At 44.9% G+C, this 18,022-nt stretch overlaps 1 protein-coding gene across 4 annotated transcripts in view; it reads left to right on the forward strand.

The window, feature by feature from the left end:
- The window catches only part of VPS13D (vacuolar protein sorting 13 homolog D), a 236,908-nt gene that overhangs the window by 210,178 nt on the left and 8,708 nt on the right, over positions 1 to 18,022 (forward strand). For all 4 annotated transcript variants that reach the window (XM_057696680.1, XM_057696624.1, XM_057696634.1 and 1 more), the window contains one exon: positions 11,106 to 11,237. In XM_057696680.1, the coding sequence (XP_057552663.1) occupies positions 11,106 to 11,237 (132 nt within the window). The remainder of the gene's footprint in view (positions 1 to 11,105; positions 11,238 to 18,022) is intronic.

The following is an 18,022-nucleotide window of genomic DNA, read 5'->3' on the forward strand; positions in this document are numbered from 1 at the left end:
GAGAAATCCAAGGTAGTCTTGAGGGCACTGGAACGCTGGGCCGGAGCCAGTTCGACCCAAGTTGAGAAGGGAAGGTGTCACCTCTTGTTTGCCGAGGGCAGATTTGCCTAGAGGTGGCCTTGGCTTCTGAGAAAGCTCAGCCACAGGTTAAATTTGAGGACAGACAATAAGAAAGCACCAGCTGGTCAGAAAGAAGATGAGGAGGAGTGGGTGATTTGTTGATTCCTTTATGTTTCTAGGTCAAAAGAACCTAAAACTTGGGACTGAAATAATGAAAGCCATACAGTAAAAATCCTTTGGAGAAGTCCTCCCTGGAATTTGAGCTAGTGCACAGAGTTGATCGCCTTGATAGGAGGGTTCTGAGTGGCTTAAGTGCTGAGTGTCAACACTGGACTGGACCCTCTGTAGGGAGCCAGGCCCCTGAGCCATTTCCAGAGTTCCAGGCCCCGCTGCTCTTTTCCTTCCTGGAAAAGTGCAGATGGTGCGTGGTCCCCTGAGGCCACCAGGCAGCTGTCCAGTTGTCACCCCCACCGGGAGAACATGACCCAGGTCAGTAACTTTCTAGTGTCCGTCCACGAGGTAGTGATCAGCGTTCCTGTGCCCCAGGGGTTCCTGGGCAGTTACCAACTCCCAGCCCTTCCCAGGCTGGGTCTCAAGGAGGAGCTCCCCGACAGACGGCCCCTTCTCCACCCTCAGCTTCAGGAGCAGCAGCTCTGGCTCCCCTGCCCCGGGTCCTGCAGAAGCTGTGGCCTTCCGTCTAGTCATTTCGCGTCTGTGTATTGAGCTGGAGTGCAGCGAAGGTGCTGGGGTACAGCGACACGTGGAGGAGACAGAAAACTCTCGCTCCACGTGGCTTCCCTTAACTCTCGCCACTCTCCAGGCCACAGCTTGTTCAGAGCCCGAGGGCCCTCCCTGGAGAAGGCGGGTGCCTGGAGAGAGGGTGTGTGCTGTGTCACCAGCTGGCTCCGCTGCCCTCCCAGTGTCTCCGTTTCTCCCTCGACCACCTCAAGTCTCTAACCCAGGGGCCTGAAACAAACCCTGTGTATCCCTGTGAGTGAGGCAACCGCACGTAAACTTTGGTTCTCATGGTAGTTGCTAATCTTCGATGTCCTCCTCCGGTTTTGAAGCATCTTTTCCTGTTCCCTCTTTCTTCTCTGCCACCTCACCTCCACTAGTCCTCTCTGTTCGATAGTAAACGGTTGTATAAAAATAAAACTTCCAGCTCAGATGAATAGGTGGTCTTGAAGAAGTACCCAGATCACAAAGCTGGTCCTCAGAGGACTGCAGCACCCAGACCTGCTTGGCTTTGGTCACAAGGGTGGGAGGCCCTTCACGCAACAGGGTGTGCAGGCCTGGGGCTGGGTGGGGGCGGGGAGTGCTAAGGGCACAGCTCCCACCCCACCCCCTTCAGTCAGAGCTGGTCCATTTTCAGGGATTGGATGTATTGAGGTGAGCTCGTAGACTTCATTTAGAGAAAGTGTTCTGTCCCCCAAAACCTCTGTTATGATGGCTTATATTAATGGCAGTGTTCTAAAATTCTGTTCATTCCAATTCTAAGAGTTTGACATTTGGTATAGTTTATTGAGCTGCTAGACTGATTAGCTCTAGCTCTTTAAAAAAAGTTCTTTAAGCAAATAAGATGTGGATGGAGCAAGTCAGATGAGTAAACACTTAGGCACTGGTGCCTATAGAACACACCTATATATCCAAACATTTGCTGTACCCCTTATGAATTATCCTTACATATTCAGTAAACTGTGTTTTCTATAGTGGTGCTGTCAGGCTAAAATTTTAAATCTGAATTTTTAAAAAATTTATTTAGTTTTTTGCTGTGTTGAGTCTTTGTTGCTGCTCGCGGGCTTTCTCTCTAGTTGTGGCGAGCAGGGCCTACTCTTTGTTGCGTCGCACAGGCTTCTCATTGCAGTGGCTTCTCTTGTTGCGGAGCACGAGCTTTAGGCACATAGTCTTCAGTAATTGTGGTGCGTGAGCTCAGCAGTTGTGGCACATGGGCTTAGTTGCTCCACGGCATGTGGGATCTTCCTGGCCCATGGCTTGAACCCATGTCCCCTGCATTGGCAGGCAGATTCTTAACCTCTGCGCCACCAGGGAAACCCCTTAAATCTAAATTTTAGAAGTTACATGTTTTGGTATTTTAAATTGACTTGACACCCAATAATTCTGAATAAGTGTAGGGGAGAGGGAAATGACTTTTATGAGTACCTACTATGTTCCAGGCACTGAGCTGTACACTTTTTATATATCATCTCAATGTTATTAACCAGGTAAGTATTATATTCCCATTTATTGATGAGGAAACTGAGGCTGGGAGCAATCTAGTAACTTCTTCAGGATCACTCAGCTACTAAGTGACTGGACAGGGATTCAAGTCTGTTTGTCTTTTTCCAGATCTTTGTGTTCTTCCCTACACCACCTAAATTTCATCCCTGTCTTTGAAAGGGATCAACTTTTGGGAGAGGGTAGAGCATATAAAGATTGAAAGAAAGAAGTTATGTAATTATTTGCCAGAAATCAATCTGAAAATTATATGGTTTGTTTAATCAGCTTGTTAGCATTAACATTTGTATTTAATAGCTGCAAAATAAGTTTACCAGGAGCTGTGTATTTTGGCCCATGTGAAACATCTTGGGATTGGTGTTAGAGGTGACAGATCAGTAGGGAAACCGACCGTGGTTTGAGAGATTCCCATAAAGCACTACACTCTGAATCGGAATGTTGTGCTCAGAATATAAATGAAGCTTGTATTTGTAAATGCCTTGTTTTTTGTAGTGATGTTGAAAGTTGCAAACCACTTTATAAGTTGTCAATTACTTTTTGAAAAAGCAAAGCAACCCTAAAATGCATGCAAAAGTTTTAGAAAATTCAGGGCAATCGGGCTTTAATCTCAGTATGATATTATCCACTTGATTAGAATTCTCTATGAAGCAAGTCTGCCTTACCCCTTCCCTCCAGCTTCACGAACAGGTAGTCTCACCCCTGAGGCAGTTAGTTGACTAGGGAAAAAAAGCTCTCAATTAGTCTTGTTCTTAAAGTTTAAATCCCAGTAGGCATATCTGTTGGCATTAGTCCTACCAGCTGTCACAGTTACAATGTCATGGGGTCCCCCAAACGTGTCAGGTGATAGGAAGCCTTGACCCCTATAAACAAGTCAGGTGTGAATCCCACTACGGGAGAAAGCCCAGCCCAGGAAATGTCGTCCCCACTGCGGGACGTCAAATCACTAAAAACTCAACAGCGATAGTAATATAATTGCTAACAATTTCATGAATCAACATCTTTCCCACATTTTCAGTTGCAGCAATGCAATACGGGGTTTTATGTGTTGTTACACACGTGACTTCAGAGCTCTAGGGAGAGGGGAGTAGAATGTTAACAAGAAAGCAAAAGGAAAAGGGGAATATTTCAGTTTGAAGCAGTTTCCCCAATAAGGAAACTAAGAGAGAAAGACTGGGTGTTGGATGCTAGCCCATCTTGGGTTTCAGTCACGAGGCTGAGCTAAGTTAGGGCCCCTCTTGAGCGCCCGTGGCACCCTCCGCAGACACCACGTCATCATCGCCATTGTCATCATCACAGTAGCATTTTATTGAGCACTTACTGTGTACCAGACAGTGTCATAAGTGCTGTACATGTATTGACTGACTTACTCCTCACAACAACCCTGTTAGAATCCCCATTTTATAGATGAGGAAACCAAGGCTCCAAGAGGTTACGCAACTTGCTGTAGGTCACAGTTTGTAAATGGTGGAGCTGGGATTCAAACCCAGCCATCCTATTATACTCGCTTTATCCTGGTGCTCCCCTGCTGCATTATAGTTGCCTGTTTCTCCTCCATTAGACTCCAGAAAGCTCCCTGGAAACTCCATTCATCTCTGTCTTCCTAAAGGGCTAGCATGGCCTGTGCTCAGGAAAAGTTCATTAAATGGGGTGGGGATGGAGGGCAGAGGCAGGCACAAGCCACTGTCAAGGCTCAGCTTGGCTCCTCAGTTAGTAATTTCATCTAGGAACCAGCCTCTACGGACAGAGGGTTTCTTTTTGCCCAACCCTTTTTTTTCATGTGTTCAGGATCCAAATTGTCATTGCATACTTGATACGATTTTCTTGGTTCAAGAGTTAACACAGCCAGAGCTCAGTGCTTATCACTAAACCTGTGGGTAGAATACTCTCTCTGAGTAGGTTCTAGAAAGTGGAATTCTTTCTAAAATTCCTATGGGTGGAATACTGTGTCTGAGTAGGTTCTAGAAAGTAGAATTCTGTTTGTCACGCAACCATGGGGAAGAGTTTCTCATGTAAACTGAGCCAAACAAACTTTAGAGGTTTCCATCCTCTAGTAGGGTCTTCTTTGATTACAGTTTGTGCTGAAGGAGTAAAATGTGTTAGTGGAGAAGTGCTTTTCCACTTAGTCTTTGGAAGTGGATGCAGTCATGAGGAGAGGGCTACAGGTCAGAGGTCAGATGTCACCCATGGCATGGCAGGGTCCAGACACTGCGCTGCAGTGGATATCGGAGGATGTTTTAACCGATTCATACACTCCAGTGCAGAGAGTACTGTTCAGATAGACTGTTGAATTCCTTTTGGAGAACTGACAAATGTTCGATTCAGTCAAGAATTCTGGTACAGTAAGTCTGCTACATACAAACGAGTTCTGTTCTGAGAGCACATCTGTAAGTCCAATTTGTTCTTAAGTCCAACAAAGTTATCCTAGGTACCCAACTAACACAATCAGGTATATAGTACTGTACTGTAATAGCTTCATAATACTTTTCACACAAATAATACATAAAAAAACAAACATTTTTAATCTTACAGTACAGTACCTTGAAAAGTACAGTAGTACAGTACAACAACTGGCATACAGGGGCTGGCATCGAGTGAACAGGTAAGAAGAGTTACTGACTGGAAGAGGGAGAGGAGGTGGGAGATGGTAGAGCTGAAGGATCGTCAGCAACAGGAGACGGAGGACAAGCTGCAGTTCCACTAACACCTGACGTTGATGGCACAGGTTCCGGTTCCTCGCTGGATTGGATTCTCTCTACCCTCTTGAAAAAAACAATCCAGAGACACACGTTCACATCTTTGAAAGATCGCAACTTGAAGGCTCATATGTAGGGGACTTGCTGTATCTTGTAGCTGTCGTTCATTAACAGGTAGGATTAAAGAGATAGGCTGGGTTGACCTTCTCTTCTCAGCCTAATTTTGTGCTCAGTCAGGTGCAGTATATATAGGTTAAATATTCAATTAAAACAAAAGTCTCGGACACGCACGTAAAGTAAATGCGAGCACAGTCCATCACTTTATCGGGGTCAGTACACACAGCCCCTAAGGAAGATGGCAGTCATCAGTCGAATAAACATTTTATTGTGCTGGAAGTCACATGTTTGACACACACTTTCTCCTCATTTACTGGTTATTTTTGAACCTCGCCTGATTGATAGACTTTGGCCCTGACAGATTCCTCAACCGACTAAACCTTAACTCAAGCTGTACGGGGTTACGTGTATGTGTGTACAACATCTGTCTTCAACTAATGGAACTATGACATAGTTACTCATCATAGACGCAAGGAACAAATAATAGCTGGCCAACTGCTGACCCTCAGGCTGAAAGGCAGGATCAACCAAGTGGAGGGAATTGGTTAGATCTCCCTGTGTCACCTTGTTTGGATTTACTGCTGCTTCAAGAAAATGACAGGGACTGTTTTCATTACTCTGATCTCTGGCTTTGGCTCCAGCGTACGTCAGATAGCAGGCCCAGATGCAGACCTGTGCTGTATTGATCTCTCCCTCTCGGTGGGTGTCTGTAGTATATCAGCCACTGTATCAGCAGCCCCTGCCCCCGGGGGGAGAGTCGTCCATGCTGTACAGCCGACTCCCTGACATTTTCATGGAGTTCAAAGCCCAAGTTCGTTTGGTGCTGACATTTTGGATTAGCTGGTTGACTGGAAGGCCTGCTTCTTTCTATACACTGTGAAATTTCTAAACCACAGCAGCTGAGGGCTTAAAATGGCCGACAGACCCCCAGCTGGCAGCAATTAAGTGCACCACAGCCCTTCAGCGAAACAAAGGTTTGTGGAGGCAGAGCTGCTGCGTGTGCACTAAGCAGACTCGTGCTGTAAACTCTCTTTTGTGTTGAGTGTTAGTTGGTGACAGACGCTGATGAGAGGTGAGTGGGTGGAGTTTTGCCACCTCTTGTCTAATGATGCGCTAGCCCCAGGGTGGTGGTCCCAGGACCCTGCCCAAGAGGCAGCACATCTTGACGGTGAAGGTGATCATGAGAGAAGGAGCGAAGCAACGGGGGGAAGCCAGAAGATGGTCCGGGGATGATGGCGGGGGAAGCCAGCAGTGACGGGCGGGAGTAGCGTGGAAGCTGATCTTTCTGCCCTGGCTCCTGGGGGCGGGCTCCACGTCTGCAGCAGTTTTTTAATGGACTCCATTATGCTATAGGTGGGCATAAGGAGAAGGTGGGCATGAGAAGGCAAGATGCTACTTTATACCCATTCAAGCAGCAGAAATTTAAGAGGCTAGACTGGTACTATCTAATACACAATTTAAATTTGAGTTAATTTAAATGAAAAATTTTTAATTCAGTTCCTTAGTTACACTGGCCACGTTTCAAGTGTCGGTAGCTATGCATGGCCAGTGGCTGTGTACTGGACAGTGGTGTCCTGGATAATACCAAGTGTTGAAAGGATGTAGTTTACTGGGCTCTCTGAAATACATTGTTGGTGAGAGTGTAAACTGGCTCAGCCTCTCTGAAACAATGTGAATTATCTTGTTAGGTGAGCATTCATGCCCTGTGGTCCAACAAACACCCCCTAGGTACATACCCAAAGACACTCTTGCCCAGGTCCACCAGGAGACAGGTACAGGAATGCACACAGCAGCATTGTTTGTAACAGCAAAACCTGGAAAGGATCCGTGTGCCATCAGCAGGAAGCTGGATGAGTGACGGTGTATTCATACAGTGGAATAATTATAAGGCAGCACAATAAATGAATTATAGCTGCACACAAAAGAATGATTGAATCTTAGCAATATGACTTCAAGGAGGAAGAAGTAAGTCCCAAAACATGAAAAGGCAGTGCCATCCTTTTTCAGAAGCCCAAAACAATGAAAACCAGAGACTGTAACAAGACTGCTATACCAGAGCATGCTTTGAAGTGTGATAAGACTACATGCAGAAGAAAAGTAAAGGAATGATAAATACAAGATTCAGAGGAGTGGCTATCTTTCAGATAGAAGCAGAAAAGGAAAGAGGAACAAGGAGGGGGAGGGGCGGCAGAGGACCACACAGATAGATTCAAGTTATGGTCAAACAATGGGGTTTTCGTGCTAGGGCTAGTGGCTTCACAGATGTTTATTATATCATTTAAAATAAATAAAAGGCCAGTGATGATAGCGGGCCCTGAACGGAGGACAATGATGCCTCTAGTCCTAAAGTCCAGTTTAGAACAAAAAAGAGTAGAGTCCTTTCCTTCCAAATGCTCCAAGGCTCATAGGAACACACGTGAGAGTGACTTAAGAACAGTCACTTAACAGTTGTTTTTCAGATACCAACACTGTATCACCGAATCCCAGAGTGAACAGTTCGCATCGCCGCCGCTGCCGCATACAGTCACACTGGTTGCAAAGGGCTGCTTGAATGTTTAGGGCCATTGTTAGTGTATGCAGAAAACAGTCCCATCACACAATGGCCTACACTGAAGAATATCCCCGTAAACTTTCTGCTGGCTTAAGTTTGGGACTAAATTTGTTCACATACAAATGGTTTTAACCCCCACACTCCCCAGCCTCCCAACTTGGACCTCAGAATTTAACATTTTAGTTGCGTTTTGGAGAAGAAAGAATAGTTTTTCAGATACCAACAATGATAGGAAAGTAGGGGATTGTGGGAAGAATTCCTTTAATCCAACTCTGTTTCTAGTAAGAGTATGTCTAAATCACCCTTTCTAGAAGTATTCCCTATATTTATAAGACCACAAAAGAGACTTCGTTTCCTCTTACAGGACAGTTGAGCTCCCTCTCTCTCCTGTATCTGTGTGAACAAGTGAGCCTTGAACGCTGCGGTAAGCTCCTCCAGGCAGCAGCATCTGAACACTATATCCAGCCTTCCCTCGTATGTGGTTGATCACGGAGTGAGGACCTTGGAAATGGGAAGATAATTTGCAGCCTGTTGGGGATAAGAAAAGAAACTTAACAAATAGGCCGTGCATACCCACGAGGGAGCAACGCTGCTTTCGTATGCTCTGGTGTTTGGGTGGATTTATGGTTCACAAGTTAGAAGAGTGGAGGTGAGGATGGATCACTGAACTTTGGGGAAGGTCTGGAGGGAGGCCACTGAGTCAAGAAATAGCTGTATGCACCAGAGAGCTATTTGATAATGTGACAGTGCAGAGCATGCTTACTTATGTTCACACATCTTCTGTAGTTGTTATTGGATGTGGTTCCCAGGAGCTTAGGTCCAGAAACAAGCCGCTTCTCCTTGGCTGTCCTGGCTTCCTTGGACCTCACCAGAGGAGGTTAGGACTCTTAATAAGTTTTCTCCTATTAGGTAGCATGTCTTTCCTGCTTTAGGTGCTAAAGGAAGAGGTTGTTTCTTCTAAGGAGAATGTGTATCAACAGAGATGTTAATGTCATGTCTTTGCCTTCATGACCCTTCCTTAGTTTTCATCGATGGATTGGACAGACACACCTTTGACCTTTCCATCAGGAAGTTGGAATTCTAGCTGGTTCACATTGTGCTTTAACTTTGTTGACTTTGAAAGCTCAGTCTGTAGTCTATAATCGCTCCACCAAAGTTTGCATATCACCTTTCCTTTCTAGCTCAATAGTCAAAGTGACCTTTATACCGCTTCCCTCCTCCGCCTCCCTCCCCCACCTCCAAATGCCTTCATTCATTTATTTAGCTAATACTTATTGCTTCTCTACCATGAACCCAGGATAGCAGTGAATGAAACAGAATCCCTCTTCTCAGGGAGCTTACATTCCAGGTGGGGAGCCAAGCAGTAAGCACATACTTTATCTAAGCGGGGTGTGATGCAGGTGTGTTTTGAGCTCATGATTGACTTAATCTGACTTGTTTTTGAAAGACTCATTCTCATGGCTGTGTGGAGAGTGGACAGGAGTGGAAACAGAGTAAGGCTATAGTGACAACCCATGACAAATCCAGAGGTCATTTCTCAGTTACGAGAGAGACGGAGAAATAGCGAGATTTGGAGTGTATGTGGAAGTCGAGCCTACAAACCTCCCAGTAGATCGGGACGTCAGGATGAAACCTTACATTGAAAGATGAGGAGGAGCAGGCCTGTCACATCCTCCTGGGGGCCTTTGGGCTTCTGCCACGGTGCCCGAGCCTCTTCCAGGAGCTTCAGGGGTGACAGAATAGTAGGAGTGCCTTGGGGAGAAGATACTTTTTTAGCCTGTCCTGGACAGTGTTTGGAATGACAGTAGATGTTTCACTGGGCAGGGAGATAAGAACAGGGCTCAGCTACCTGGAAGAGTACACTACGCTCCTCCCCCCGGGTTTCTCTCACTCGCAGTGTTTCGCCAGCATCCTTACAACAGCAGTTGTCAAGCTTCTCCACGAGGGGTGAACCCTCGAGCAGCTCCCTACACTGCCCTCCGTATTTTCAGTCATTCGTTGGGATCTAAATAGCCAGCAGTGGGCCTCAGGCCTGAAGAAGGAATTGAGACTGTGCATCACAGGAGTATGTGACTATATTGATACCATATAAATAAAAGTGGGTTTTTTACCCATTCCCTGGGTGCAGGTGGTCAAAACTTCTTTTTAGGCTCACTTGGAAGATACAATTAGTCGTACTTGGGGCATCCTTATTACTGAACTTTTAAAAAATTGTCACTGGACTTCTGGTTTCCCAGCCCATAGCAAGCATTACCCAGGTCTGGAACTTGAGACAGCATGGCCTGATAGGTGGAGCATTGACCTGGGCCCAGGAGGGCTTTGAGTTGTCCCAGGTTTGCAGCTCACCCGCTGTGTGGGCTGTGGCAAGTTTCTGACTGTTTCTGTCCATATTTTTACCCTGATTCGCCCACCAGGCGTTTTTCTGCCCTTGCAAGTAAGTCTCTACACTGCTGTCAGCACAGGATTCTGGAGTGCTGATTCAGAGTGTAAGCCTAGGCCTCTTTTAGATGTGTCTAGAGACGGGTGTTTTGCTTCAGTGGAATCCAGGAACAAATAATGAAAAGTACACCAAGTACAAGGCCAAGGACAGACCAGGCACACTCTTATCAGTCATCTGAAATATGCACAGCCTTTCCAAAACAAATATGGACTCCTGTTTCTAGGAAAACACCAAAAAGTACTTATCAATTACCCTGTATATGGTTTGTGGAAAAAGACAACATCAGCCTACCCTGAAAGCCATAGCAAAGCAGATTCCTTTGGGCAACCGACAGCTGAGGGCCATGAGTTAGAGCTGCTGCAGAATCCCAGAGTGTGGCCTGGGACCAGTCCATGGAGCCTTTCTTCTCCCTCCCGTGATCACAGTGTCCCTCACCCTACACTCGTCCTACATGCAGGCAGCTGAGGTCATCCTAGAAGAAGCCAAGATGCTCAGTGTGTTCTGACTCACACCCACAGCCTCTCACTCTTCTTCCTGATCCTTTACAAGTCCAGAGGTGCCTCTCCTGAAGAGATTCCTAGAAAAATAGAGTGTGACCAAGTCAAGTCCAGTAATAATAACAATGCCAAGAGCCGCTGCTGGTGGAGAGCCCCCTTCTGTCAAGCACGGGCTTGATGGGCATGACTGTGTTGGATCTTGATGGCAGTCCTGTGAGGTGTAGGTGTCACCATCCTATTTTACAGAGAGAACTGGAACTGAAGAGGTTAACTGACTTGTCCATGATCACATAGCTCGAAAATGGCAACGGTGACGTTCTTATTCAAAATTGGAGTCTTTAACCACTTTTCTTATAGTGCATTCACAGGTGATACAAAATGTAGTTTAATTCCAGTCCCTGGATTTAGAGTATGCCCTGTACTAAGTGGTGTTTTTATGTTAGGCAAGGAAGGAAGGGAAATCATTTTAACATTATTTAACCTGTCTGCTTTTTGTCCATTTCCCCACCTAGGACTCAAGCACAGAGGGTGCGGAAGCCACGATGCTGCACAGGGCCCCAGGGCCTGCTTCCCCGCTATTCTGAGAGCCAGGCCGAAGGGCAGGAGCAGCTCTTCAAACTAACAGACAACATACAAGACGAATTGTAAGTTGGAGCCATGGGAAACCAGCCCTTTTGGTTCACCAAGTTGTCTTTCCTGTCTTTGATTCTGAGAAGTTTCTATCCGATTTTAGTATCATCGTGACTTTCAGGGCTTGGAACTGGTCAACGATTCCTTGGCCCAGATATTTTATGGATTTAGATATAACAGTGGTTCTCAAACTGAGTTACATAGCAGGACCTTAACACTGGCAATCTCTTTCTAATTAGTTCAAAGAGAGAAGGTAAATTGTTCTCAATCTAAAGGTTTTTTGCCCTATAAAATCTTCTTAAACTTTGGTGTTCTGTTGTTTGCTGCAGAATGCTAGTAAAACAAAACAGGTAACAAATAACAAACAACTGGTAGCTGAAAATTTTGGAAATGCAGTGTTCCTCATGTTCTTTTGTTATTCTTTGAATGTGGAGCTTTATGTACTTGGAATCTTGTTATATTTTCAGTTAGTGAAGTTTTTTTCTAGTTGATATGGTAGAATTCAGTGTATCACTATTTTAGGTTATTCTGCAGAGACTCTTTTAGCATAAAATGCTCTGTAGCCTTAGTAGAAGTTAGAACCACCAGTCCAGAGAAAGCAATTAGTTCTGCCTGATAAGTAGCAAACTGCTAGTTTAATTTCTTTTAAAGCTTATTTATCTCTCTTAAGATAAAGTAAGCTTGGGGAGGGTTCAAAGGACCATGCATGTCTTTTGGAGGAGGATCTGAAGTAGAGGTTAGCTCTTAGAGGAGCCCGCAATGTCATTGTTAGAAATGGTGTGAAACTGACCTCATCTCATAGATTGGTAGCAGTGTTTGAACGGGGATATCAGAAGTCAAATCCAGAATTCATTTGTTGCTTGCTGCGTGGATGGCATCTTCCCAGATGTGTTTTTTATAACTCAAGCTCCCTGTAATGTTATTGGAAAGTCTCTCAGTGGTGGGGGTGTACTATATTATCATAGTCAGCTCAGGCAGCCAGAACAAAATACCATAGACTGAGTGGCTTAACCAACAAAAAATTACTTCTCATAGTCTCAGGCTGGGAGGTCCAAAATCAAGGTGCTGGCTGATTTGGTTTCTGGTGAAGGCTCTCTTCCCGGCTTGCAGATGGCCACCTCCTGGCTACGGAAGGGCAAGCAAGGTCTCTGGTGTCTCCTATAGAGTCAGGGCCCCACCCTTGTGACCTTATTTAACCTTAATTACTTCCTTGCTCCAAGTAGTCACATTGGGGTGAGGGCGTCAACAGGAATTTGGTGGGGACACAATTCTGTCCATAGCATACGTCTGTCAGCTCTTTCAGTCTAGCCTCAGCTCTGGCCATCACTCCAGTAACCAGAATCCCCAGCGTTGCACCCCGGGAGGACTTTGTATTCCTGCCTGCCTTGGGTGAGGGTCTGGTCCATGGCTGCCCTTTAACCACTTTGCCGATGGAGCGTTCGGCCTTTGGATCGGAGGCTCAGAGAGTCGTTCCTCAGGTCTAGTGGGACATTGTGCAGAGTCTACTAGAATGGCAGCTCCGTGAGGGTGGTGGTTTTTGTCTGTTCCATTTCCTGAAGAATCCTCAGTACGTGGGACGGTGCCTGGCACGTACTAGGCACTCAACAAATATTTGTTGAATGAATGATCATTGGGACGTTATTGTACGTTGTGCTTTTTCATTTTCCTTCCCACTTACCCTTATTCAAGTCAAACCATCTTTGGTCCTTGTGAAATTCATTCTCAATAGAATGACATATGCCAAAAAACACAGGGAGAAATTGTGTACTGCAGCTCACATAGGATTGCTCCCAGTGAGATACATGCATTGAAAACAGAGCCATGGAAAGCTGAAAACCGGAATCAAAATGAAGTCAGTAAAATAGATTTCATGAAACTCTTGAAATTCTTAAGAACTAGGAAAAGACGTTGGCGTGAATGACTTTTGACTTTTAAGATGAAAACCATGTGTCTCTACCCAGGTTTGTGGGTTACATCTTGCCATTGAATGCTAAAGGAGCCACATAACCGTGGCCTTCCTCATTGTACAGGGAAGAAGTCATCGGGGGACCTGGCAGATATTTCTCTGAAGTATCCTCGGTTGTCAGCCTGGGTCTTTGCAGTGACGGGAATGTTGGAGGCATCACTTTGTAAGAAAGGGCTTTTCAGGAAAAGCACAGGAGTGCCATATTGTACCTCTGACTTTTATCCTAGAATAGTAATTAAAAACATGTTTAAAGACCTAATTATTTGCATATTTTCCATCAGAGTTAACCCCTTAAAAGGGTCTTTAATACCTTGCTCTACTGTTCTAACTAAATGTTTCCACATTTTTTTCCAGTTAGACTCACTGTTTCACTTCTGGAAAATATTGTGTAATGACTTCCTGATGTAGTGAAAACCCCACAAAGTCCACAGTGCCATGGTTACTGCAACTTTGTTCTCCCAGATCAAGTTTCATTTAATTTTTTTATTTTATTTAATTAATTAGTATTAAAAAGATAGTTGCTGACATATGGTTTAAGGTCTGGACAGCTGAAAAGGCTTCACTTTCGAATGAATCAAATATTTCTCTGATATGTTGCAAAATTTCCATTTTTCTTAATTTTGGTTCTGAAATCAGACCCTGGGTTAAGATGATGTTAAAGTGAAGTTTGTTCTATCTGATTAAACTAATTTTTCTCTGTAACTAGTCTCTAGTCTGTAGCCAGAAACCTCATTTTCATTAAAAAAAAAAAAAAAATGAAGAAGAAAGTACCTATTTTATTTCCAATATACCATCACAGACCAGGTTACACTTCACCTTTCCAAAAAGGTGCTTATGAGCAATGAACATGACCTAAGTAGCTGCCCTAACATGCTGTTTTCTGGAGTTTATTTGACACTTAGATTGTATTTTTAAAGTGTAGTTTTGGGAAATACTTGTGAGGTTTTTTTTTAGATATTATTTAATGCTTTAAAAGAAGCTTTTAGTTCTTTATCACAATTTTCATATTTTGATAGATATATTTAAATATAATTGATTTCCTTTCTAATCCTAAGCATTCTATTTTATACATTTAAAATCAGCATTATTCTTAGAGAGGGATTCTGGTCCTCCCCAGAATGCCAGAGTGGGAAGTCCCTGATCCAAAAATGTTAAGAGCTCCTGTTCTAACTGAAAATTAGGAGCCTTTCTAGATGTTTGACATTTTAAATTGTTAATTATTATTATTATTTTTTAGTATTGTGACTGTGCTAACGAAAGGAGTCCTTATCCTTTAGAGAAATGCTGGTATGTTTACAGATGAAAGGAAAGGAATGAATTAATAGCAACAGCTAAGAACGCGTGAGGGGCAGCAGTACCTGAGAAGTGGCTCCAAATGGCAAGGTTCCTGTGCAGGACTTTGAAGGTGGTGCTTGCCTTCTGGGGAAACTTGGAAGTCACCCATAGGAGGCCACTTGAGTCTAGTCAGCATCTCAGAGGCTCTCACTGGGTCCCTGGGTCACTTGATCTCAGCCCAGCTAGGCAGCTCCCTGGTCCCTTTGGGTTGTGTGCTCATTTCCTTCTGTTTGAGAGTTCTCCTCCTCCTTTTTTTTTTCTTTTTTCTTTATTGAGATCTTTTTTTTAAATACAAAAAAAGTATAAAAAGTAAAAATAGCCTTTATAAGCCCACCAACCAGGTTATTAGCCTTTTCTTTTTTTGATGAAATAAACTCATGTACATAAATTCGAAGAGTACAGAAAGAAAGAGTAAAATTCTCCTTTCTTGCTCCCTTTGCAAACCTACTGCTTATATACTTTGTATCTTGTCTATCCTTCTTGAGAAATAGCAGATAGAAATAGAAATCAGAATTTTTTTTTTTTTTTTTTGGTTGCCTTGGGTCTTTGTTGCTGCACACAGGCTTTCTCTAGTTGCAGCGAGCAGGGGCTACTCTTCATTGCGGTGTGCAGGCTTCTCGTTGGGGTGGCTTCCCTTGTTGTGGAGCATGGGCCCTAGGTTCTCAGGCTTCAGGAGTTGCAACGCGGGTTATCAGTAGTTGTGGCACACGGGCTTAGTTGCTCCGTGGCATGTGGAATCTTCCTGGACCAGGGATTGAACCCATGTCCCCTGCGTTGGCAGGCAGATTCTTAACCACTGCACCACCAGAGAAGTCCCCAGAACTTTTTTTTTGAGCACAGGTTATAGTGTTGATTCTAATAGCGTATAATTATAAATAAAAACCTTATAGTAGCATATGCGGTCTCAAAACAAAAACAAAAGATCAGATCTTTTGAGGAGTGGGATAGAATTCATTGCCTTCTGTTTTCTAAAAGAGGAAATAATCTACCAATGACCTTTGACACTTAGGGAATTGGACATTCTTTGATATGCCACCAAATTAAAACTGTCACTTGGTGGGTTATCCAGCTCCTCTGATAAAAGCTAATGGCTTGTCTTTGCTGTATACCTGAAACTAAGACAACGTTGTCAATCAACTAGAAAGGAGGGAAGGAAGGAAGGGAGGGAGGGAGAAAGAGAAAGAGAGAAAGAAGGAAAGCAGGGAGGAAGGGATGGAAGGAGGGAGGGAGAAAGGAAGGAAAAGTTAGTGGCTTGCTAAATCTTTAATGTTAAATCAAGACTTCTGAGAGAACTCTTTAACTTTACCACTGGATAAAATACATGCAACATCCAAAGCTGTGCACTGGCAAGTTACATTGGATCCTACAATGTAAATTCATTGTTATTTTCTGAAGCTACATAACACATGAATTCCTTCCTACTGTGCGCCAGGACAAGTTCACAGCTTAGCAGGTGAAGCAGACAATATTACCAACTATCTATAAACATGTGGTTGCTTTTAAAATAGAAGTATGAGCCATGTATTATGGGACCACAAGGACAAGTGATTAATTTGTACCTAGAAAGCCAGGGAAGGCTATCGGCAATTGACCTGGTCCTGCAGCGCGAAGAGAGAAAGGTGCGTGCGCAGAGAAGCGTACCCAGCAAAGGCATGGAGGCAGGAGAGTTAGTCGCATTTCTGGAGGATTCCACTTAGCCGTGTGTGGGGCAGCACACGTGTGGGAGGGAAGGAACGGAGGTTGGAAAGGTGGATTACAAGGCCAGTTGCTGAGAGCCTTGTAACAGCCACACTACATTTACATTTCCTATAGGCAGTGGTGAGATTATAAAGAGAATCTCACTCAGGTTGACATTAAAAATGTAACCTTGACGGCAACAGAGAAATGGATCAGAGTTGGAGAGACTGGGGGCAGGAGAGCAGTTAGGAGGCCCTGGGAGTGACCCTCACAGGGAGTGATCAGGCACGGCCTGAGCGAGACGGGCGGAGAAGAGGAGGAGAGGGGACAGGGAGACAGGCGCTTGGGAGGCGGCGTCAGTACAGCCATAGGCTGACCAGAGGCAGAATCTGAGTGAGGAGCGGGGTTGAGAGGGGCTCGCGGGCTGCTTGCCTGGTTGGTTGGACGGAGATGCTGTCAACTGCGAGGGCGGTGCCTGAGGAGGAGAGGATTGGAGAGGCCGTGCTGAGTATGGGGACCTGTGGACGTGTTTGCGGAGATGCTCCAGGATACCAGGCTCAGACTCAGGTGTGGGGTCACACCTGGACTTGGGGGATGACACACGCGAGGCAGGAGCCTGTTCTAGGAGCACTCTGGAATAAGACAGCTCCGAGCTCTTCTGATTTTGAAATGACTACAAAGTGAGGAAAATAAAGATACATAAATAGAGTTAATAAAGCAAAAAGCGAACAAACAAAACCCAAAAAACAATAATAATAATAATAATAATAATGAGAGAGTGGGAGAAAAAGAAATCAATTGAAAAGGGTAATGAAAAAATTGGCAGGTTTCTCTCTCTGTAAGGAGCAATTAATAGGTCCTCAGCCTGTTTCCTTGTGGCCTCTTAGAGGGACACTCGTTTCTCTGTACTGCTGAGGTGCGGATCTATCGTAGATGTGCAAGGGGACTTCCCCCCAGGATCGAAATAACTTGGCATCTGTTCTCAACAGAAGAAAGAAATAACAGTAGCCACCACTGGTTGGGCATGCAGGTCAGTTCTAGTCATCACGGTGCCCTGAGAGGAGATATGATGCCCCTCGCTCTATACATGATGGCGGGAAGCCCTGAGCCAAGCCGTGGGGCCAGTGACAGGCAGAGCAGTTGGCACCTAGGATTGGCCGGTTCCAGTGGCGCATCAGCCGTGGGGCTTGGAGGCAACATTACTACCTGCCACTGAGCGAGAGGGTGAATCTATTGTTGGTAAAGCCACTGGTGTTGATGAGAATCCCCTTTGGTGTTCATGGTTAGGGATAGTGTTTGTCGCAGGGGCTGCTACTTCTGCGGCATTGAACCTTGCCGGGTTCATCCGCTGCTAGAACCTGTCATCCTGGAGAATGGTGTAAGCCACAGCCTTCCTTTCTCTCAGAAGAAACTTTCTAAACTTGATCCCAAGGTCAGAATGTCCTCTTTCTCTCCTTAAAGGAGAATTATAAGTGAAATTTTTAACCAAAGTCTAAACATCCTGTTTTTTCTAGAGTCATTCACGGTATCTACAGAACACTGGGTGGCTTCCCTGCTTCTCCATATTTGAAGGGTACAGCTTATCCAGAGGCTGTGTCTCTGGCCACATTTTTTCGTTCTCCCTCCCTCTGAGTTAACAAAAGGTCAGAGGGTGGAAGGACACATTCCGGATGACCTGAGACCACATGGCTTTCCTCCCCATGTCATCCCACGTGGGTTTGCAGTGGTCACTCATTCGTGGACCAAGAGCAGCCCTGTGTGAAGCGTGGGGGTGCAGAGGTGAAGAGTGGAGAGCCCTGTGTCTAGACTCAGCCCGTGTGA

This window comes from Hippopotamus amphibius, chromosome 1, assembly GCF_030028045.1.
Source record: "Hippopotamus amphibius kiboko isolate mHipAmp2 chromosome 1, mHipAmp2.hap2, whole genome shotgun sequence".
NCBI lineage: Eukaryota > Metazoa > Chordata > Mammalia > Artiodactyla > Hippopotamidae > Hippopotamus > Hippopotamus amphibius.